The 23,317-nt window shown below is 42.7% G+C and overlaps 7 protein-coding genes across 7 annotated transcripts; 3 read left to right on the forward strand and 4 right to left on the reverse strand.

Annotated features, from left to right (window-relative positions):
- Positions 1–1,609: 1,609 nt before the first annotated feature.
- On the forward strand, positions 1,610–3,019 carry CLUP02_17755 (uncharacterized protein; the record flags this gene model as incomplete). Its single annotated transcript, XM_049296659.1, has 1 exon — positions 1,610–3,019. The coding sequence occupies one exon, from the start codon at positions 1,610–1,612 to the stop codon at positions 3,017–3,019; it is 1,410 nt and encodes a 469-aa protein (XP_049137883.1).
- A 471-nt stretch (positions 3,020–3,490) lies between these two features.
- On the reverse strand, positions 3,491–4,171 carry CLUP02_17756 (uncharacterized protein; the record flags this gene model as incomplete). The annotated part of the gene is made up of 1 exon (XM_049296660.1): positions 3,491–4,171. The coding sequence occupies one exon, from the start codon at positions 4,169–4,171 to the stop codon at positions 3,491–3,493; it is 681 nt and encodes a 226-aa protein (XP_049137884.1).
- A 2,321-nt stretch (positions 4,172–6,492) lies between these two features.
- Positions 6,493–7,883, forward strand: CLUP02_17757 (uncharacterized protein; the record flags this gene model as incomplete). Its single annotated transcript, XM_049296661.1, has 4 exons — positions 6,493–6,694; positions 6,774–6,838; positions 6,934–7,310; positions 7,403–7,883. 4 exons carry the CDS (start codon positions 6,493–6,495, stop codon positions 7,881–7,883), a joined length of 1,125 nt encoding a protein of 374 aa, XP_049137885.1.
- Positions 7,884–9,192: 1,309 nt separating this feature from the next.
- Positions 9,193–10,976, reverse strand: CLUP02_17758 (tannase; the record flags this gene model as incomplete). The annotated part of the gene is made up of 2 exons (XM_049296662.1): positions 9,193–10,229; positions 10,286–10,976. The coding sequence occupies 2 exons, from the start codon at positions 10,974–10,976 to the stop codon at positions 9,193–9,195; spliced, it is 1,728 nt and encodes a 575-aa protein (XP_049137886.1).
- A 68-nt stretch (positions 10,977–11,044) lies between these two features.
- CLUP02_17759 (uncharacterized protein) lies at positions 11,045–11,940 on the forward strand (the record flags this gene model as incomplete). Its single annotated transcript, XM_049296663.1, has 5 exons — positions 11,045–11,111; positions 11,192–11,301; positions 11,367–11,546; positions 11,608–11,683; positions 11,729–11,940. 5 exons carry the CDS (start codon positions 11,045–11,047, stop codon positions 11,938–11,940), a joined length of 645 nt encoding a protein of 214 aa, XP_049137887.1.
- Positions 11,941–12,031: 91 nt separating this feature from the next.
- CLUP02_17760 (uncharacterized protein) lies at positions 12,032–13,695 on the reverse strand (the record flags this gene model as incomplete). Its single annotated transcript, XM_049296664.1, has 2 exons — positions 12,032–13,502; positions 13,643–13,695. The coding sequence occupies 2 exons, from the start codon at positions 13,693–13,695 to the stop codon at positions 12,032–12,034; spliced, it is 1,524 nt and encodes a 507-aa protein (XP_049137888.1).
- A 1,040-nt stretch (positions 13,696–14,735) lies between these two features.
- Positions 14,736–15,571, reverse strand: CLUP02_17761 (TAM domain methyltransferase; the record flags this gene model as incomplete). Its single annotated transcript, XM_049296665.1, has 4 exons — positions 14,736–14,796; positions 14,849–15,268; positions 15,340–15,477; positions 15,534–15,571. Coding segments are annotated over 4 exons (657 nt in total), but the record flags the coding sequence as incomplete, so codon positions are not given.
- Between the last annotated feature and the right edge of the window lie 7,746 nt (positions 15,572–23,317).

Below are 23,317 nucleotides of genomic sequence, written 5' to 3' on the forward strand. Positions count from 1 at the left end.
CGCCTACAGCAGGCGCGGGGATTGCAACCCATCCCACCTCAAGCTCGCTACTCCGCAGCGAGGTGACTACCTAGATGCCAGGCGAATTAATAGTCTAAGACAAGTATCTCACATTGAATGATTCTTTCCCGAACCCAGCGCCTGCAGATTGATACCGGCAGTCAGTCTCGTGGTCTGAAGACAGAGGTACCTAGGAAAGAAGAAGGTGCGGTCTACAGCCTGCCTGCCTTCCAGCAAAGAAGCTCACGTCGGAGTTTCGGCGGACATCGGCACCATCAAAGCTGAAGAGCCTGAGACGGCGCAACGTCGCTTGCCTGCCGAACGTGGGAGCAGGCACCTTCCTTACCTCACCGACCTCACCTACCACCTGAGTAAGGTAAGGTAGGCAAGCACGACCATCCACCACAGCTAGACAGGCGGAAAGGGAAATAAGGACCAAAGAAGAAACAAACGTCGGCGATTCGTGCTGCCACTGGCCGCCGTCACCGTCACCCGCACTCCACCAGAAGGTCCGTCCAGTCCTCACCTGCCTCATCCCCGTCCCGTTCACTTTCCTTCCCTCGCCTACGCGCAGATCTGCCACCTCTCCCGGCGGCGTCGCTTCGCATTTACCCCTCGTCATCTCTCATCTCTGGAACCTTTTTTTTTCCCTCGTGATTGCTCCCTTCAACATCAACCCTCCACCGCCCCTTCTTTTCCTTCCTTCATCTACGCCCAGAGTTCAATCCCCACTGATGAACCACGTCAGGTCCGCTTAGATTGATTTACTTCAGTCTGCCTTCACCCTCGCTGACCCTGAATCACAATAGAACAGGCGGGCCAGCAGACGGCGCGAAAAACCGACAAGCCAATTCCGACCCGACTCAGCTGCGAGCTCTTGTCACCTTTCTACGGATACGCTAGTGATTAACCTCTTCAACGACTCGATAGCCCGAACCGACCACGGCCAGGGCTCCCTCATTCGGGCATCGTCATCCGTCACTGCCGACTTGTTACCTACGACTCGGCCACTGAGGAATTTCTTCCTCTCTCATCTTACCGCCAATTTGTTCACCCGACCGACATCCGATTGTTGGCTTGGCTGACTTTTATTTCCACTCCATCATAACGTCAAGACGAACGCCCGAACCACATCTATCTCTTTTTTTTTCCCCTTCAAACCTTCGTTTCACTTTTGATTCTTTCTCCAGTCGCGAGTCGCATCGCAAGGTCACTCGCTGTTCTCCGTACTCACTCCGACCAACTGTTGTACCCTGCGTCACCAACGTCAAGGTTCAACCTACCTAATCAGTGGCGTTGTCTCTTTGAGCCTTGAACAACGCTCTGGCCGGAACTTGCAAATTCAACCCCCATCCACTTCTCGTCCAGCAACAAAAAATTGCCGAACTCCAAATCGGCGGATCAAATTTTCGAGTCCCTCATCCGCGCCCGCATTCCACCTCGACAGACCGAGACCCATTCATACCTGCCACGAGGCCGAGGAACCCTCCTAATTCGCAACCTCGCCGGACTCTGCAGCCCAATCCATCGCCATGGCAAACCGAGAATTCGTGGGTCTATCTGTTTTCTGCTTTACTTTTGTTGCACGCTAATCCATAGTCAGGAGATCATGCCATGGGAGTGCCGTGATGTCGAGGATCAGGCCGAAGCCTACTACAATCAGCCTCTCAGGTCATCGAATCAGGCTCTCGCTGAGGAGAATGCGAAGCTGAAGAAACTGCTCCGAGAAAACGGCATCTCTTGGTCACCCGTATCCGCCAACTACCAGAACCTCCAAGCAGGTGCCAGGCGGAAACAAGACCCCTCTTCAAGAACTCGCTCCTTTCCGTACCTTCCAACAGAGGTCCTCCTGCGCATTCTCAAGTACTCGATGACCTCGAAGGACACGATTATCGACCCCTTGACGAAACTCACGCCGGACAACCTCACAGCACAGGAGAAAAGCCGCGGTAATCAAATCGCCATCCACTTCTTGGCGACATGCAAGGCGATGCACGACGAAGGCAGCCGTATGTTCTGGAGCCACAACACTTTCACTTTCACGAATGAACATGCCGTCAGAAACTTTGCCGAGCTGGACTTTGGATTCCGAAAGGACATCAAGCATGTCAACTTCCGCATCGTCGCCCAGTTTTATGACGACAAGAAGCGAAAGCACAAGCTTGAGCGATCCTACCACCCGTCTCTGAAGAGCGACATCACACTGCGGACGATTCCTCGCGTCAGTGAGCGAACCTATGCCCGTGGCGGCTTCCGCTGCTACACGTGGGCTCAAGTGACGGATTTCCTGCGTGCCCTCCGTCCTCCCTTCGATCCCAAGCATGACAAAAAGCTAGTCCGTCCCAAGCTGCTTCCTGGCCTTGAGTCGCTTAGGATTGACTTGGTGAACTTTATCGACGACTTTCTGCCTATGCCTAGCAGCGACCTGCACGACGTGGCATCACACGAGCTCGGTTGTTCTCTGAATGAGTTGCAGGTCACCGGTCTTCCGATTGACGATGCTGGCAGCAAGGCCACCGCAGAGCTTACTGGGCTTCTGCGCGACGAGGGCCTCTTTCTTGCTGGCTTGCCCTCGTTTGTTCAAGTCAAAAACTCCCTGAAGCCTCTGCCGGGCATCTCGAGCTGCGCGCGTGTTGTTCGGGCCTGGAAGACAATAAAGGCAAAGCGGGAAGACGACGGTGATTCCGACTCTGACCCTGGAAATGAAACTGATGAAGGCCACTATCATCCTAAGGAGCCCATCATGCCTCCTGCGCCCCGTGAGACAGGCCATCCCAAGTCCGCGCCTAGCCGTCGGGACTTGACGATCTGGAAGAGGGTGCCCAAGAGCCGCGACGGGGATGGTGATGACCGCCAGTGGACCGAGTTCTGCCGCAGCAGTGGCTACCCCATGGAGGACATTGAGGATATGATGGGCGACGATGACGAGCTTGGCATCTGCCCGTGTTGTGGCGAACCGCACCCTAGTCTCTTGGACCTCCTCGAGACGGACAACGAGGAGGATATTCAAGAGGACTAAAGTACACGTTCGACTCAGTTGAGTAGGCGGCATTTGGTGGCGTTATTTGGAATGAGGGGCCCGAGCATGTCTAATGAAGGAGAGCAACATGGCGAGGCACCGTTACACATGGTATTCGGGATATGAACAGGGATCATGATTCATCGGAGGGAAAAGCTCACGGAGTTACTTTGCACAGGTCACGAGATTATGATACCACATTTTGCTCAGGGCACATAGATACCATGGTTAGCCATTAATAAGGCGTATGAGGCCAGCCTCTGTCTCAGACAGAAAGTCTGGTAAAATCAAATTCTTCTCTACTTGTGCTTCCCTACCTAAGCACCTCCGCCGTCCCCGATTCTGCGCTTGAAGGTGACGTTCCTCCAACGTAACTGGGTCGCTGCCCCTGCTCTCAAACTTCAAAGGTTAGTTCCCATGTTTCTCCGGTAGAGAACAAACCTGCTCTAAACTCAGCACACTCGATGCCTCTTACAGAAGTCTGTTAAGTTGAAGCACTTTGCGACGCAACTCTGTCTCCACGTTAGCAAGTCGACCTACCTTGGTTCCGACATCAGTCTGGAGACTTGAAAAGACCTCGCGGAGTTTATATACGTCCCATCCTGAGTTGGCCCTGGACTGCCGGGAGGGCGTGATGTCTTCGTTGCACATTGCTGCTCGACGTCGACGATAGTCATCGCTGTTCCACCCACGTCCGGAAAACGAAGAGTAACTCGTCCAAGAGTCTGGGTACCGTCCTCCATTCCTCTTGCGCTCCGCGTCGTCGAGGATGCGGTCCACGTCGTACTTTTCTCTCTGCACCTCGACGATAGTATGGTCGAGGATATTCATGTCCTGGTGGGATCGTGTGATCATGGCGGCTAGTTTATACGGGTCCCACGTTGCGTCGATCTCGGCATGGGAGACGCGGAGGGGGTTCGTCACGGAGTCGAGGGTGGGTGGGTTCTGGTAGGGGTTGGGGAGGAGGTAGTGGGCGTCCCAGTCTGTTGCGAGTTCGGGGGAGCTTAGGGTCGGCATGCAGGATTCGTAGTCTGGGCGGGCGCGGAGGAGGTCGAGGGCTTCGAGGTTGGGAGCGTGGATGGGACCGGAGGTTGAAGTATAGGCTGTTACGCCTCGAGGGGGGTAGGTTATGGATGGGGATGGGGAGGACATAGTTGAGCTTGGAGGCTGTGGGAATGGATTGGGTGGTGGTGTCTAGAGAGGATATTAGTTATGTGCTGGGGGTGAGTCACTTACCTTGCCTGAATGGTTAGTCGTAGACTGCAGTGAGCAGTGTGAGTTGACGACTTTGATGAGTTCAAACTAGTCTAAGACGGCGGAATGTAGATCGATAGATATAAGATCGTACTCTTGTGACTTGCTTTTAGGAGAGCTCTCGATTTGCTGCTTTTGATTTCATTGTTGTTTTTCCGTCCACACGCCCTGACGCTTTTAGCTCCTTTCAACCACTATCTCAAAGATCATTGTTGTTGGATACTCGGAGACAATGAGCGACAATATGGTTTACCAAAGACCCAGACCCTTGAAATGATGGAATATGAAAGCTCTATTGTTCAAGTTGCAAACAGCTCGTATTTGAGCACTGCGTTAACGTACCACAAAAGGAATGAATTACTGGTCTTTGAGGCTGAATATTGTCAACCAACTGTAAATGGATTCCATGATTCTAGACTAAAGTTCAAGTTGTACTATTTACTTACTTCGAGTCTTGATCAGGCAGAGTTGAGAAACTCCTCGTTCCGTGGATGCTAGGTGCTTTGACTGGGAACACCTTGATTGAACGCGACATGGGGGTTATAACTTCATGCTAGACGCGACTTTCGCGCCAAGTTCTCGTCTCGCAACCGTGAAAGCGTTCTCTTAACCTTATCGCCATGTCCGGATAGCAACTCCCAAGACAGGACGTTGACGTCGACCCATCCCCGGCACTAACCATCCGTTTAGGCAAGGCCAGCGAACGCTGCTATCCGTAGCGTTCCTGTTGACGAAAGCCAGACCCGCCCGAAGCCCCTAGGTTCATAGACGTAATTAACCTTAATAGCGCAGCCATTCTATTCTGCAACCAACTAGCGCGCTAGTTGCAAGGGTCTAGGTGGGGGTTGCTTTTTGACGTTGGAAATGGTATCCGCAATTGGATTGAATTTGTTCTTTGGGAATGGAGACCAGAGAGCCGGGCTCAGCTCAGCGCTCAGGCATCGAACCATTCATGTGCTTTTTCATTGATGCTCGGTGATGTCCACATTCAGGTAAGTGCTTGAGTCTTTGGTAATTGCTGTTGATCGACTTGCCGCTTCCCGATGCTTGACTCACGATCCGCAGTGTACTTGCCCGAGTTTTCGACTTTTGCCCATGAGGATTACGTACTTATCACATATTTAGCAAAGAAGTCTGAAAAGCAACTCCTTCAACAACCTGATAACAGGTTGCATATTCTTTCCAACTATACATAACTCCGTGCTCCTCTCGACGCTTAATGGCCGAAGAGTTCCGAGTGCAACTTTGCGCCCACGTGTGACATCGGGGAAGATCCACCACATCCCGCAGCTCGCCTCCATTGGGGTTGGATGCGCAGCAATCAAGTGCCGCGCTGAAAGCCATAAATTCTTAAACTATCCCGGTATGCCGCATAGGTCTCCGAGCCAGGGGGCGGCTGTACCAAGACCTAAGCGACCTTGACAGATGCAACTTCACTAGGAGCAAACTTGCAAAGCGATGGCGTCCCCCGGGTAAGGTATGTGACGAACAAGGGGGGAAAGGAGGATTTATGTGATTCTGTGTTGAAGAGTCTAGCGTGGAGTAACAAGTCTAGGTATGGACATTGTCGGTATTAGCGAAGGGCCCCGGACGACGCTAGGCCAGGAGAGGGCGCAAGGAGTCAAGGCTCAGAAAGCGAGGCGAATGGGAAAGCCGCCTCAAGTCGGGATGTGGATGTGCGGGCTATTGCGTTCCTAGCATCGTGGGTTTCTCTACTGATTCTTTGGGCAGGTCTCAACGATATGTCTAGTCTTTTTCTTGTCTTTCAGTCCACCCTTCCGAGTCAGCACAGTCAGGTGCCCACTATATAGCCCGAGGGAAGCGAGATCAGGGGAGGAGGGGGGAACAATAACGCCCCAGTGCGAGTCATTGCCCTTTCGAGCGAGAATCGTAGGCGCGTTTTCCCATGCGTTGAAACTCAATGTGACCTTATCCCTGTTTGCATTGCTTGTTGCAAGAGCGAGCGAAAGAGAGAAAGCGATAGAGTGGGTTAAGCAAAGTGAAGCGAGGAGCAGTATCTCGAGTTTAAACATGGCCTGTATTCCTCTTTTCCTCTGCCCCTCCCAATCTCTCGGAATTCTTCTGTTTCTTTTCGTTTTCTCTTCCCACCCCCGGCACGGTGCACTCCGCCAAAGTCACCAGGAAAAGCCTCTCAGGCCAAACCGACGCGATCGCACCCTTTCGGCATCCCGAACGACGACGGAGAGAATTCTCCCCACATGCAGTACACCAAGATGCCTATTGTGCCTCAGGCTTCGGCGTATCTTATTGCCAACTCGGTGGTGGCTTTCGTGACAGTGTTGGTGGTTGCGCTTCGGGTCGTCTCTCGTGTGCTGGCGGGATCTAGGCTGGGCTGGGATGACTACTTTACGTTGTTGGCTGTTCCTCAGGGGATTGCTTTGTTGGTGATACAAGGACTTTGTGAGCATCCTACAAAACTGTGCCGTGGAGGCTCAAAGATGGGTTGTCTGGAGAATATGTTGCTAAAACTTGGCTACAGGGACGTCCGCCGGTCTTGGATATGAGCTTTCGCAGGTCGAGGCGAACTGGACGTTTTTGGATTCTGTGAGTTTCCCTATCAACTCGATCTCATAACTCGCTGTGAGATTATGGGGGCTACTCGGATCTCATCGGTTGCTAATCATGACGGCAAATCGTAGCTCTTCCTCCCTTCAGATACCATCTTTGGCTTCGTCAGCCTAACGACGAAGCTCAGCGTTCTCTTCTTCTACCTCCGCGTCTTCACGAGCCCGCCTATGCGCTTGGCGACCAAAATGACCTTCCTCATCGTCATTCTCTGGGGCATCGGTAACATCCTTCAGACTCTGCTGGTCTGCCACATCACCAACGGCAAATGGCACGCGACGAATAAGGACATTTGCCGCGAGCACGAGGCAAGCATCCTTTCGACAGGGCTGTTCAATTGCATCACCAACACTGTCATCATGTTGGTCCCGCTTTACACGATTTGGAGCTTGAAGAAGGTCAGCGTGTCGACGCGGTGGGGGCTGAGTGGTGTGTTCTTGTTGAATCTCATGTGAGTTGTGGTTCCCCTCCATCAACAGCGGCGGATCGATAAAGCGTTGTTTTGAATGAACGAGCGTCGTTGTCTAACATTTTCCGATCTAGTGCCATCATCGCCTCCATCGTCAGGCTCCGCATCATGATCGATGTCTACAGTTTAGAACAAGTCGTCCGCAACATGCCCGCCGCGACCTTCCTTACGGTCCTTGAAACGAACCTCACCATCCTCTGCAACTCCCTGCCGATGCTGCTCCCGCTCTGGGCCTTTTGGAAGCACCGCCGCTTCGAGACGGACGAGTACGTGTCGCGGCTGGGCGGCAATAGCCAATCGTGCAAACACGAGCACCTGGTGGAGGACTTGACGAACGGAATTCCGCTCGAGACGATGTACGGCAAGAATGATGTGCACTTTACGACGACGGTGATCGGGAGGGGGGAGTTGAGGAGGCGGTCGAATGGGACGGACGAGGATGATATTTCGGAGACGGAGTCGACGCAAAGGCTGCCCCGGAATGCGCAGGCGATTACGATTGAGACGAAGTGGTCTATTGTGGAAGAGACGACCAAGGACGGTGGGAGGGCTTGAGTCATATTCCCTTTGTGAGGCTTTTTGTAAAAATATGAAATGATAATGAAATATTCCCCTATGAGCAGTGACAAGAGGTTCAAAATAGCGACGGGCAGCAAGCAACCGTGATGGAGACGAAGTAAATGGGCAGAGGGCTAATCTAGAGTCTCTCGAAACATTTGCAGACAATCATGTCAACATGATTAGGAATGACCGATTGAAGTCAAAGCTATTGCTACCCTACGTTCTCTAACGTTTCATCTCTCTTCTGGAAGCTCTTTCAGATGAACGGAGAACCTGCGATTGTCGAGGGCTAGTGCAGGGATCTTCCTAGGACCTGATCTAGGATGTCATCAGTTCTTTCGAGATCGCCGACGATCTTCGGGAGTACAGACGCTGATTTATTCGCTAAAGTTTTCCCAAAAGCTTCACTTGCCGAAACAAGGTCTGTGCTAGACTGTGTTCCCACTGATATCGCGGTATACGACCTACATAGGCACGTCCTATATCGCACGCCATAGACTGAGGCTCATGATAATGAGGCCAGCGGTGCTATTCAAGCCCAGGCACGCTACCGTGGGATCGGTACCAGTGCACACAGCCTTTCCTGTGCCGCCATTCACATTACAGGGGCTTTCTCCTTACGTTCCTCAAGCTAGGATAACTTAAATTTGGTGCCGTCATAGCTGTTTACTGAGCCAAAGTAGTCGATGCGGTCCGATCTTTGCGGGGACCGTAGATCTCTATCTAAACTGAGTCTGTCATTTGCAAGACACGCGACTTGTTCAGTCCGAAAAAGCTTGTTGGGTCGCGTCGACAAAGCTTGAGGCTTTGGAGGCGACGAGTGCCACCGTTCGCAAGGCCGACTAGATTCGGGTAGTCTCGAGCATTACGTTCCTGAGAGCTATGCCCCTTAAACTGTCTGCAAGGATGCACTAAAAAAACCGGACGCGAAAACAGAAGATTGACGTTGGCAGAAAAGTATAAGGTGGAAGAAAGGAATGGTAATATTGGGGGCGATGAATGTTTACAGTTCACCATATTGTGAGCGGCTGCCCACCGGCTCATTTCACCGGACAAGATCTAGCATCGATCATTGCCGGGAGATTATCCAGGATAATGGGTTTGACTTTTCTCTCATGGATCATGCCATCCACATTCAGCAATTGGAGGAACTCAAGTCTGGATTGGGAACGTCTGCCTTGACGACACTACTTAGACATGAAGATTAATCGGCTTTGTACTAGTTACTGCAAAACAAATATGTACACGAATAGTTCAGAAGCCTTGTACAAATGTATCTCTACTTCCTCGGGTCTGCGGCTAATCAGTAGACGGGCATCTTGAAGGCATCGAAAGTGTACATCCAGCTGTCAATAGAAGCCTGGTCGTAAACACAATCGAAGGAAGCCCCATCGTTAGACCACAAAGGCCGCATGGGCCAGCGGCAGAGCGTGTCGATGCCAACACCCGTGTTGTTCAACGTCGCCGGGGCAGCATCCTTCTCAACCCACTCGATCACAGTCTGCAGCGTCGTCTGAGGCCATCCGCCACCAGGCTGGTTCGAGTTGGCACCGCAGTGGGCGCCGCCAGGAACAAGGTACAGCCTGTAAAACTCGTCCATGGCTGCACCGCTCTCGTTGAAGCCCTGACCCGGGAACATGATGCTCCGCACAGACTCGTAATAGTGGACCGACGAGGCGGCGGGGATGGAATCGTCCTGCTCGCCGTGGATGTGCAGGATCTTGCCACCAGCGGACTGGATTCCGCTGAGGTCCGGGTGCGTCGTCTGCAGCGAGTCGGCGTACTTGTTCATGCCGTAGAGCATCCAGTCACGAAGAGTATCGGCGGTAACGTTAGCCAGGGTACCGAGGTCGCTGGTGTCGCGGAGCTGGAGGTATCGGGCGACCCATTCGCCGCCGAGGCCGGAGATGCTCAGGCCCCAGGTCTGCGTTGCCTCGTCAAAGGAGGCCGTCGCGTCGGAGAATGCTGAACCGGGTTGGTAGTTGAGGTAGACGCGCTTGCCCGTGGAGTCGTGGAGGCCGTCGTAGTAGTCCTTGACCAAAGTCGCGGCCTCGGTGGTGACGGTACCGTTCTGTGCCGGGCTTGCCGGGGTAGGGAAGCCGGGGCCGGTGCTAGCGGCTTTAGCGGGACAGGAGTAGGCTTGTCCGATGGTGGTGTTGAAGTCGAATGTGTTCTTGCAGAGGTCGGAGCGGGCGATGACGCCGTCGGTCTTGCCATCGAGGGGATCGCAGGCAGCGATGGTCATGTTGAGGATCTTTTCGAGTTCGCAGCTAGGAGGGAAGTAGTTTCGGGTTTGCTCCATGACGTTGGCCGTCAAATGGTTGACCTGCTGCTGTCCGTCTTAGGCGATTGTCAGTACCATAGGAAGAAAAGACAACGTTAGAAATGTTACTTACATCTGAAAGCAGGCGCACCAATGGCAAGACCGTCAAACTGGTCTGCGAACCGCTGTGCCTGACTCCACCCCTCACGGCCTCCCTCCGAGCAGCCTTGGTAGTAAGAATAGATCTTCTGGTCGGCGGCAACACTGTAGAACTTCTTGGTGAACTCCTTGCTCAGCGTAGCCAGCTCATTGTGTGCCTGGTACCCAAACATATAGACGGACTGCCAGTTGACAGTACCATTTGCCGCGAGGAAGACAGCGTCCCACTGCGTGTTGAAGTCCCCAAAGCCACCATCTGTGATGCCAGACACGGCGCCCACGATGATACCCGTGGGGATATACTGGCTTCCAGAGTTGATGGCCAGGCCACCACCGCCAGTCAAGACATAGCGGTTCTGGAAGGCGTCGGGAGAGGGCACCCAGTATGTTACGTGAACCTTGTCGCCGGTGAGGCCGTCGTGGGAGTAGGCGAAGGTGACGTTGCAGTACTCGATGGTGGCAGAGGGATACCACTCGGAGGAGACGGAGGCGTTGCTGACAACCGAGGTCACGACGGAGGACGCGTCGATGGTGATGCCGGGGATGAAGCCGCTCGCGGGGAGAGCTTCTTGCGCGTGGGCAGTCGTACAGACGTCGGCGAGGGTTGCGGCGTTGACGAAAGCCGGAGCGACTGCGGCCGCAAGGGCCCAAATAGGGGAAGGCATGTTGACGAACGTTCTGGGTGAGTAACGAATTCTCTCTCTTTTATCCACAACGAGAGACAGAACTGGGAATGCCCGTGACTTCGACTACATGTCGGGTCTCGTATGGGGAAATGTTCTTCATGATATATGACCATTGTTTGTTAGATGGGCCCCTTTGTCCCCTCTGCCATACGGAAAAGCCGAGCTTCCCTTCCATCTGCCCGGACCTGCCATAGTGGTTCGCTCCTGGAATCTCGTCAGTTTGAGCGTCTGTCGAAACAACAGTACGACGTTGGACTCGTGCAAAGGACGAAAAGGCCGCTCTGGTAGGGGGGCGCTGGCCGGAGTGCCGTGGAGCAAAAGCGAGCCGGCGATCGCCCGGCTTTTATTCCTCTCGGTCTTGCCCCACAGTGGAGCAAGACCGGAGGCGTGGAGGAGGGTGATGTGAACGTGTGGCACGGCGCAAGTGCCGCTTTAGCGGCGTTCGGATCACCCCCATCGCCACTCTGGGACTGGAGCTACGGCACCAGCCTCTCGGCAGCTAGGCCATGGTGGCGGATGACATTGCTGAAGCTAGAAGGTCTCACGAGGGTGATCATGGGTGTTTCTAAAGGGGAGGTGGTATCCTTCCAGTTCTTTGATTCATCATCAGGAGGGTGAAGCCCACGCAAGCCTGATCTCCGAGCGAGGCAGTTTTGGCTCGGCCGAAATCTCGGGGTGTTTCACGCGTAAGTTGATTCGTACGCTACTCATGCTCACAAACACAAGCACAGAATCTGGGGTTTCCCATAGGCGAACGCCGAAAATTACCCAAAACCTAGAATCAACCTCACAAACACGTTTCTGGTGGATCGTTGACCGATCTTCGCATATGGAGACGCTGTCAAATAAACTCAGATCTGGCTATGGAGCTGTCCCGGGGGCATGTGGGATGCCGAAGGTGGATGCTACTCAGATCCAACGCGGGACACGCATGCAAGTCTAAAAGTTCCTTGTTCATGTTTATTCCTTTGGGCCAGTAAATGCAGACTTGCCAAGAAGGGCAAAGGGGAATCTCATTCGTTATCGTTGTAGTGCTACATAGACTTTGCACACCTCATACATGGTACATTTTGCGATACCATTCCCGATATCTGATCCGTGATGTACTCCTGCCTGGAACTGACCGTTCCCTCGGCGTCTCTCCTCAAAAATGACACATTTCTCCGGTACGTAGTTGTTCCATCCTCATTCTTGATCACGTACAACTCGTGATCTATTGGTGCGGCAAACATCCTGTTCTCTTCAGGAGGGAAGGAGAACTTCGCGAGCGCGACTGGATCCTTTTCAATCGTGCCGTCGATCAAAGATATCCCATGTTCGACCTCGATGCTTCGCCGGCCGATCCTGTACAAGGTGCCAACGTCTGTAAAGCCTTCTTTCGGCGCGGCGAGCTCAACCATAAACTCCAACGCTTCCAGCCTCAATTTCAGGTCTCGACATTTGTTGGATACGAAAGACATTGGTGATAAGAAACCGCTCTCGAATGTGAAGCTGGCGTGCGGACGGTCGTCGGGATACGTCTTCCTCAGATGTGACGCTCGCCTTGCCAGCTCTATCGTTCTGCGGAAACCCTCGACATGCTTGTCGAATCTTGTCTCCTTCTTGCCACCAATCGTATCTATCTGTATCTTGGCCATCTCAAATCTCATCAACATGCTGCAAATCGCGACCTTTGCCGCCGATTCTGTCTGAGGTAACGAGTCGTCAAACTCGGTGAGCTTTTCATGGAACTGGCCTAACCGCGTCTCGAGATCCTGCCGATCGAAGGCTGTTGGTTCGCCAGATACAAATCGGATGGCGTGGATCATCAAGTCGTCGATCGCGCTCTGTGCTTCCCCCAGACTCTCGATCTTGTCTGGTATCGGAACTTCGAATCCTAACAGACCCGGTACCGCAGCGTCTGCGGACGGTTTTATTCCTAAAAAGAACGAGGCAAAGCTCAGTCGCCGGAATATCGGCATCAGATAGTCGTGCGCCCACGAAGAGCAGCCCACCCGGTTGAGGATCATGATACCGTGCTTGCAGTGCCGGAGCGCGGCCTCGACGTCGCCCTGGAGGTACTCGATGCAGATGAAGAGGATACACACCAGCAACACGAGCTGCTCATCCTGCGCGGATTTGATTCTCTGGATAGCCGCGCTATAGTGACTCAACGCGAAATCGTTTCCAGGCTTCTGTCTCGTGACACGGGCGCCGTCGTGGAAATCCTCGTACAGGGAGCTAATGGCCAGGACGGCATGACGCACGGCGGGCTCAAAGTGGCTGAACTGTACAACTAGGTGCGTCCAAAAGTACGTGTCCATCGGACCCGACAAGACGGGCCCGACCATGTGAGAAAAGAACTGGAAGGCTCTGCCCTCACGCTGGTCGTGAGCGGTTAGCTGCTGAGGCCGATACCACGATAGGCCGTGTTCGAGCGTCGGCTCGTAGCCGGCGCACTGCCGGCCACTCGATGTGCATCGCATGCATTTGGGCTTGGTCTCGTCGCACTTGACCTTTCGAGCTCTAGTTGGTTATCATCCCAGAGTCAGCCAAGGCCTCCCAAGCAAGATTTTTTCCTTTTTGCCATTTGAGGGATAATGAAAGGTAAAGGTTCGGAAGGATCTGATTCCAGCAAGCCACTGAGGGGAATAGGCAAAACCCACTTGCATGTCCGACATCCCGTCTTCACCTTGGGACTACCCTTCCGGGGCGGCATGTCGTGGTAATAGTATGCGAGATGGCGATGAGCTCCAGCGTTCGATTATCCCGTAGTTATTTGCCGTTCCCGTTGATTGTTTTCCTTTGAGAAAGTGGGGCAAAGTCCGAAGGTATGTTTTAATAGTGTTACTGTCTCACCGACAATCAAACGATGACAGTAGACGAGGGTATGTTTGTGTGAGCGTGTGAACACGTGGGTAGGCGTGTGTGTTTGGTTGGTAATACGCGGGTACCTTGGCACTAGTTGAGCTCAGATGAACAAGAAATCAGTCAGAACGGGGCCAGAGCGAGGAGCAAAGAATAAGGTGCGGATAGAGACGGGGATACGGAGTAAAAGGTAAAGGTAAATGAATTAGAGACGAAAGGTCGTTTGGGGGGCGCTTGGCTGAGCTGGCTGGCAATTAGAAAATCTTGTGCGGCCCCAGTCATGATGGGGAAGAGAGGCAAAAGATCTCTCTCTTATGGGGCTAATGCGAGCCCTCTTCAGCCAGTGAGACGCGTAAGTGTTCGTGTGCAAAAGGGGAAGTTCAGGAATGGGGTTGGGATCAGATAGAGAGCTTTGCGGGGACGGCAGACGGCCTCCTTATCCCTGTCGTAACACCGACTAACCCGAACCCGAGGCTTAGCTTAAGGTAAAGGTTGCCAAGCCCGCTTTAAGTTTACCCTACGGATAGTGCCTCCACACGTCCGGCCACTGCCGGGATGTGGGTATCGGCCCTGCCGCACGCCGCGCCGATTTACCAACAAGGCCGCTGTCCGGGGACGGGTGTGGTTCTCTCTATTGCCCGGATACCGGGCACCGATGGGATGTATCACTTACTTAATTTTGACGACATTCTTTGATCGAGTAGGATCATAGAGCTGTCGTGGGATCACTCTGAGTATGGTGTCTTCTCATGCACTTTTAGGACTGAGGTCAAAGGAACGTGTAGGTATTTAATCTTTTCAGTAGCTTAGAACATGACGCAGAATTTTTCCAAGCTCATTGCATAAACAGCTTGAATTTCATGTGCTATCTTCAATGACTGCCATTTCCCATCACTCCTGCGACTCCTCAGAAGGAGAGGCATCCTCGGGCTTTTGCGCATAGACAACGTGACTGAAAATGTTAGCATGAAAAGCCCACAGCAGAACGCGAGGCGTGACCTTACATTTTCCAATAAGCGTGCATTCTCTTATCCTTCAGATCTCTCCGAACGCCTGCACATAGGGCAAGCACCTCCTCCCTGGACCATTCCAAAACACGGGTCAGAAGAGCAAGGGACAGCCCCTCGAGACCGAGATTGAGGTTGACAAATTGCCACTTTCCGAGACTTTTTAGATGGGGATCCGCAGGCCAGGTGTTGAGAGGTAGCTTGTAGTCTTTACGGACAATGTTGATAAAGCCAGCGTTCTCTAGGTCCGCCTTGTTGTGGGCCAGACTCTCCAGCGGCCGTCCGATCTTTGTCGCGGCTTCTTGTAGCAGCTCGTGCCACTTCCACAAGTCAGAGTCCTTGGGAACTGAAGCATCGTCGCAACCAGGCGGTAATTCGAGTCCCGCGACTTCAAGATGACCTCCCGGAGTCAAGCCACTACGTGAGACAGGCGTGATGTTCAGCAAAAGCGCAAGAACCAGCGCAGTGGGTAAGAAGGGTTGTCTTACTTGTAAATCTTCTTAATCATCCTTTCCTTGTTCGCGAATGCGCCGTCCATGCTTCTGCAGTAGATGAAGTCAAAGGGCTCGTTCCAGGTCCATGGCTTTTCTAAGTCGTCGACCTCAAACACACAATTCGGAGGCGCCCTAAACCAATGGTAAGTAAGATGCTAACGCAGTTGATTTGAAGAACGTCAACATACCACTCAGGCTGAATGGGGCTCAGGTCAACGCCAATGACCTATTGAATGTCAGACTCCATCATCCAGTTGCCTCGGAAATTCATCTTGTCGGATTAGAAGTCCAATTTAACCACGGCATATAACTAACTGCGCAGGGGCTAATTAGGGGCCCTATTTACGATTATTATAACTAGCCTAACCTACGGTTAGAACCTCTTTTTTATACTTATTACGTAAATATTTATATAGTTTAATTAATCTCTTTATTAATTTATAGTTTAAACTAACTATTTTATAATAAGAATATTAATACTAATTAGTAATTAAATTTTATTATTATAAATTAGTAAGGTATCTCGCTATATAAAAAAACGACTTTTTAATATTATATAAAATAAGAAATTCGTATTAATTAATTTTATAAAAATAAATAAAAAAAGAGACGATTTTTAAATACCGTACGGAATTAAGTAATCGTAGCCCTTTATTATTTATAAAAAGTTGACGTTTATTATATTGAACTACGTTAATTAATAAAATAGCTTAAGTAACTAGCTTTTTATTATTAATTTAAGTAGCTTTTTTATTAAATAACTTTTTTATAACCGGCTCGTAATTAAAAATTAACTAGTTAAATTAATAAAAAGAAATATTTATATAATAACTACTTACTTAATTAATTAGCGTAACGGACGAGCTTAATAATATAATATAAGAGAGTATTACGTAATTAAAAAAAGGGATTTTTAAATACAAATATTCTTAGTAAGTATAATAAGAACTTATATAAAAGTTATAAAACTAAGAGATTTATAGTATATAAAAAGGCTTAATATTATAAAGATTTTATAAATACGGCCTCGAAGCTTACGATTTAAATAACCTCTTTATAACCCCCTTAACTATTCTCTAAGTATTACTTAAGAATATAATATAAGGGACGGTTTAATAAAAAAAAGAGGGGATTTAGAAATTTTAATAATATTAAGTTAAAAATGTTATAGATCTTAAAAATTAACTTAAAAAAAAGGTAGCTATTTTAAAATAGTTTTATAACCTCTTATTAAAGTTACAATTAACTTAAAAAAAAGCTAAGAAAATACGGCTCTAAAAAAAGAAAAAGAATTTTCTAAAGGGCTACTAAGGAGCTCTTTTTTATATTAAAATCCTAGTGCGCGATTATTAATTTTAAAAGATTAACTAAGTAATAAAAGGGATCGCTAATAAGTAATGATTAGCTAACCGTAATTAAGCTATAAAAAAAATTACTTAAAAGATATAAAATAGGGTATTAAAAAGCTATAAAAAAAGATTTTTAAAATATTTAGCCCTATTAAGTACGAGTAATAAGTAGTATTTTCGATAAGTCCTTAAAGCTTATAATCTTATAAAAAAGAGGGCTTAACTTCGTTAACCGTACTTAACGGCCTATATAGTTTTTAATAACTTATATAGCTCCTTTATAAATAGCTTAGTATTTATTTTTAACTATTTTTATAAAATACTACCCTAAAAGATGTAAGTTAAAAAAAGAAGCTATTTGAAAATTATAAAAAGTACGAGGCTTAAAAAGCTAGAAATATATAAAATAATAAAAATTAATAACTAGTAAAGATCCTAAGACTAATTATTATATCTTTTTATAATAATATAAACGTCTATTATTACTATTAAAAAAAGAACTATTAAAACTTACTTTTTTATATTAAATAAAAAAGAGGATCTTAGTAAGTATAATAATTAGCGATTTAAAAGGGTAATAATAATTATTAAAAATAATAAAAACGAGAGTAGTAATAAAACGGCAAGAGGAAGTAGGAATTTTTTAAACCCTAATAAATTCGTTAAATAGTAAAAGTACGGATTTATTATAATCAGCGCGCGGATTAAATATATTTTTATTAAAATTAAATACGCTAATAATTATTAATATAAGTATAAGTTAGAGTATAACCCTTAGCGAGTTAAGGTAAAAAAAAGAAGATAAAACCCGATCCTAAATAAAATCCTAATCCCTTATAAATAAGTAAATATTAACCTAAACTATTAAGGGACTTAAATATATAAAATCGTAGATTAGCTAAATAGTAAGTAAATTAACATAGTATTAATTTATTTAACTAAGGTTTATAAAAAAAAGGGGTTATAGGAGTAACTCCTATTTTATAAAATTATAAACGATCTTAGTTACTAACTAAACGAATAGTTCGTAAGTATAAGCCTAGGAATTACGAAAATAATTAATAAATTCTTTTATAAATAAAGAGTATTATTAACGTAGTTATAGTTATAAGAACTATATAAAATCTTAATAATAATAATTATAAAAAAGGAATTCGTATTATAAAACTAGGTATAAGTCAATAGGGCGTATAATCGCTTTAATAAATTTAGAAAAAAAGTAAACGACGCAGATTTCCTCTTTATAATTATTAATAATAATTTATTGTTATAAAAGGATATATAAAAATAAAATATAATATTAAAAATATAATAATTAACGATTTTATTTATTTCGATCTATAGCTCGTTACTATTATTAATATAAAGTTCGGTATTAATTAGTTAATATAAAAAGAGGTAAACGACCCGAAGTTATTAATAATATATAGCGATATAAAGATCGTATATAAATATTAAAAATATAATAATAAATATAAAGTAATTTATAAATTTTAAAAAGATCTTTTTAAAAAAGAAATTATACTTTAAAAAGAAGTATAAGGTCTTATAAAAAACCCTAATAATATTTTATAATTATTATAAAAAGGTCGGGATTAGGAAATATTAATACTATTTAGTAATTAATATCGTACTTATAAATAAAGCTTTTAATTATTATTATAAAGTAGTACGTAATCTTAATTAAAACGACTTTTTTAGTATTATTAACGTAATCTAAAGCCGCTTTAAGACTTATAATAAGAACTTAGAACTCTTATTTAAATTATAAGCGATTTTGTTATATATTTATAACTAGGATAATAAAAAGTAAATTATAAATAAAGATCTTTAAAGAGCTTATTAATTAAATTAATAAGCTAGTAAAAACCTAGTTAAATAAGGGAATTAACGAGCGGAAAGTTAAATATTTTTATATTATAATTTAGTACGTACTAAAAATAAAACTAACCCTATACTAAGTACTTAAAAATTACAAAACGCTCTACTCGAGGCTAAGATCTAGTTTTAATATTAAAATAAAAATACTATACTAAACCTATTTCTAAGTATATAACGGCCCTTATTAATAATATTAAGTTAATTAAATATATAATAAAAAAAGAAAAAAGGCTAAATACGGTAATTATTAATAAGGAGGCCTGGATTGATTAAATAGGCCGAGATTTAACTTATAAATAGGGTAATAAAAAAAATGATATTATATTTATAAAAAGAATAGATATTAGTTAAATAACTACTCCGAAAAAGAGTATACTAAATTATATAAATAATATAAAAAATCGAGGGTAGTAAATAGTAAAACTAGCCCTTATTAATTTAACTAATTTTTTATTATATATAAAAGTAAATCCGAGGGTATAGAACTTAGTAATAGTAGCTAAAGTAGTAACTTAGAGTATTTACCTCTTATAAGAAATTTAGAAAATAAAGAAGATCTTACCCCCTATATTAATAAATTAGATTATAACGAAATTAATAATATAAATTACTTTTTTTTTATCCCGTTAGTTTCTAAAGGATATATAAAACTAAATAAATAAATAGTAATAAAAGCTCTCAATAAGTAGGCTTTTATTTATAAATAATAAGGGAAGGTCCCTTAAATAACGAATATAAAAGTAGCTAAAAGGGCGAATTTAAAAGGGCTAAAGCTTATTTTTTTAATACTTAAGGAGAAGACGTTATTTTTTTTAATATTTAAAAAGAAAGAATATAATACTAAGTAAATCTAGGGGTAGCTAGAGGGGTCCTATTTATACTACTTAGATTATTTAAATACTAAGCTCGTATAAGTATTTTACGTAAGTAAAAAGTATAGCTTAGATAAATTTTATAAAATTATCCTAAATACTAAGGTATTATAATAGTTAATAAAAAAAAAGTAATTTTAAATATTATAAAAGATCGTATTAATAATACTTAATACGTTAATAACAGGTATTATAAAGATTAGTTTTAACTTAAATAAAAAAATCGTTGCCCTAGGTATAGTAAAAGTAAAGACGTACTTTAAAACGATAACTTTTTATATTTTACTTATTAATACTTTATTTTTATTATATTTAAAAAATATAAATTAACTAAGTATTATATTTAATAATACGAGGAATAGAATCTTTCATAATAAGTATTTTAAAATAGTTAAACGACGATAGGGGTATATATTTATAAAACTTATTAATAATACGAAGTTAATTAATTACTTAACGGAAAGTAAGCTTAGATAACTATACTAAAGATTTAGGTACCCGTTAGTTATAAGGCTATATAACTTTTTAAAGTAATTAAGTAATAATAATATCAAAATAGGGGTACTAAAATAGTTAATAAAAGTATATTATTAATACTAAATAAATGCGCAGAGCCTATGTAAATTTAAATTTAAATTACGTAATAAGCTTAATTTTAATTAAGAAATCGTTGTTAATATCTTTTATTTAAATAGTTAGCTAGTCCTATATATAATTAACGTAGCTATATCTTTTTAAATAGGGTAATTCTTTTAGGATTTATAAATAAAAATAATATAAGTAACTTTATAAAGGGAATAGATCGATATATACGAAGGACCGCTAAATAGTATTAAAACCGATATTAATACTAGTTTTAAATTGGTAAAATTTAAAAAACATACGATAGTTTATAATATATAGCTAAAAGTTATACCCGTTAAAGCGTATTATAGTATTAAAAAAGTAAAAAGGGTATACTAATAATTAAAAAGGGCGTTTAAAATTATTAAAAAGAAAATCCCGATTTTATTAATAACGAATGCCTCTAGATAGTACACTTAAATATTATAATAATATTATAGGGCCTAACGGGCTTATATTAATACTATTAATATTTAAAATATATTTAAAAACGACCTTAGCCTCGCTATTATTACTAAATATAAACTAACGAGCCTAAGTAATTAAAAAAATAATACGGGTACTACGTAAAATAAATATAAAAAAATAAGTTAATAAAGTAATTACTATACGTAATAGGCCCGATATAGGGGGTAATTTAAATATATTACTAAATTCGGATATACGAGTATAATACGAAATTATTTAATAATAAACTAGGCTATATAAATTAATTTTTATTAACGAGCGATTTTACGTAGTTATAAAGGATCGTAACTAGCCTTTTAAAGTATTAATTATAATAATTAGATTACATTATATAGATCTTAATAACGTAATTTCTAATTTATAAAAAGAAAAGAGCTAAGGGAAACTATATAACTCGTAATAGAAGTATAAAAAATTATCCTTAACGAGATCGTTATAGTAATATTAATAAACGATAAAAAAAAGGAAATTACTAAAAAAATATTAATACTATTAGTAAGACGTTATAAAAAATTATAATAATAAGCCCTAATATAGTAATTTATTATTAATAATAAAGTAATTAATACCTTTTATATGATAAAAAAAAAGCTAATTTCGAACTAGTAATTAAACTATATAAAAAAAGTATAATTATATTAATTAAAAAGCTTTATAAGGGATTAGATCTTATTAAAATAAATACTCTTCGTAATTAAAAGGTTTATTAATTTATTTTTTATAACCTAGAAAAGTATATAAACCTCTATATATTTAAATCGTAAATAGTTCGTAAAATTAAAAAAAAAAGAATACCCTAGTTATATAAAAAGTTTAAGTATATAATCTAGGGGTACGGTAACGTTAAAAAGGCGACGCTATTTATATAATTACTTATTATATAGTACTATAATTAATAGTTAATAATAATACTAATAATATCGCTATAAAAAATATATAAGATTTAGAGCTATAATATTACCTAGGCCTATACCTAATCGGCTACAGGGCTTATAAAAAAATCCTAGCCTATTTACTAAAAAAAATAGCTAGTAAGTATTTAAAAAGTACGATTATTAAAGTACTTAAGCTACTATATAGGCTCGTAAAATCGGGTACTTATTAATAAGCTATATACTACGATTTTTATATTAATTAATTATTAATAATTATATTTACGTATAACCCGTACTTATTAATCTCTAAGTACGAAGGTAATTAATTTAAAATTATTAAAATATAAACTAACGATATATTAAGCTTATTTAATATTAATTTTATAAAGAAAAAGGATAAGGAGCTCTAAAAAGCAAGCTTTATAACGAAGCTAAAAGAGGTTCTTATAATAAATACTCCCCTAGTATTTAATAATAGGATTTTTATTATTAAAAAAGGAACTATTATTTTTTAATAAAAGAGGTAGAGCGAGAAGATTAACCTTATTAATTTAAATATAACTAATATTAAAAAATAATATAAGGCTAAGCTTACGTAAGGAGTATATATTATAAATATTTATTAACCCGAAGTAACGTTTAATTTTACTAAGGTAGCGTAAGCTATAAATTTAACTAAATAAAACGTTAAAGTACTTAATAAATAGCTTAAATAATAATAAATAAATCTTAATCAAAGCCTCGTTTATTACCTAATTAACTTTATAACTAATAAGCTCTACGTTTTAATTAATAAGTTATTTATAAATAATAATAACCTTATTTTATAATTAGGGTATATTATTATCTTAGTTAATAAAAATATAAATAAGAGCGAATTTATTATATATAATAATATAATCTATTACTTATTAATTAAAAATAAGCGAATAATAAGAAGTATATTAGTATTAGAGGTTTATAATATAATTAATAGTATTAACCTCTCTTATATAATTTTAATAATACTAAAGAAAATTACTAATTAACTTAGCCTTTTACCGATTTTAATAGTTATTTATACCAATTCCTATTCGCTATACGAATACCTTATTAAATTAGGAATAAAAAAAAAAGAGGTTTATAATTAATATTATAGCCCTTAGGTAATTATATAAAAGGCATAAGATATTTAAAATCCGTTAAATTAATAATAATAATAACCTCGCTAATACTTTTATAAAAGTAGTACTTAATAAGGGGTTAAAATAATTCGTAAGTAGTAAAAAGATTAATATATATAAAGAAAAATAGGTTATATAAAAAGAATAAAAAAAAGGAGTAAAAAGAGATAACTTAATAAATAGACCCGAGGTCGAATTATACTTCTAATCATAATAAGTAAATTAATAAAAAAAAGAGAAAGTTAGTATTAAATTAGAAGTTTAATTTAATTATAATATATAACTAACTATATAAGGGCTAATTAGGGGCCTTATCTACGATTATTATAGCTAGCTTAACCTATAGTTAGAACCTCTTTTTTATACTTATTATATAAATATTTATATAATTTAATTAATCTCTTTATTAACTTACGGTTCGAACTAACTACCCTATAATAGGGATACTAACACATCTTCTAACCTCTATGTATACAAATTTGTCTGCTAAAGCGACGTGTCAGTGGCACAAAACCGTGATTCTATAATTGAGCATGACGAACCGAAATCAATGGCCCAGATTCCGGTTCCGGTTCCCATATCCAACACCCGTTTTGCGGTTCTGTGCGCAGGACACAGGGCTAACTGATCCTCGAGCTGTAGCAGCCAGATTCGATGTTGCAAATCTAGGGTCAATTAGCAACTCGCGGGAATCTTGTGTCCAAGGCCATAAAGACGAAGCAGTCGCTCACCGAGACGGT

This window comes from Colletotrichum lupini, chromosome 10 (assembly GCF_023278565.1).
Source record: "Colletotrichum lupini chromosome 10, complete sequence".
Lineage (NCBI taxonomy): Eukaryota > Fungi > Ascomycota > Sordariomycetes > Glomerellales > Glomerellaceae > Colletotrichum > Colletotrichum lupini.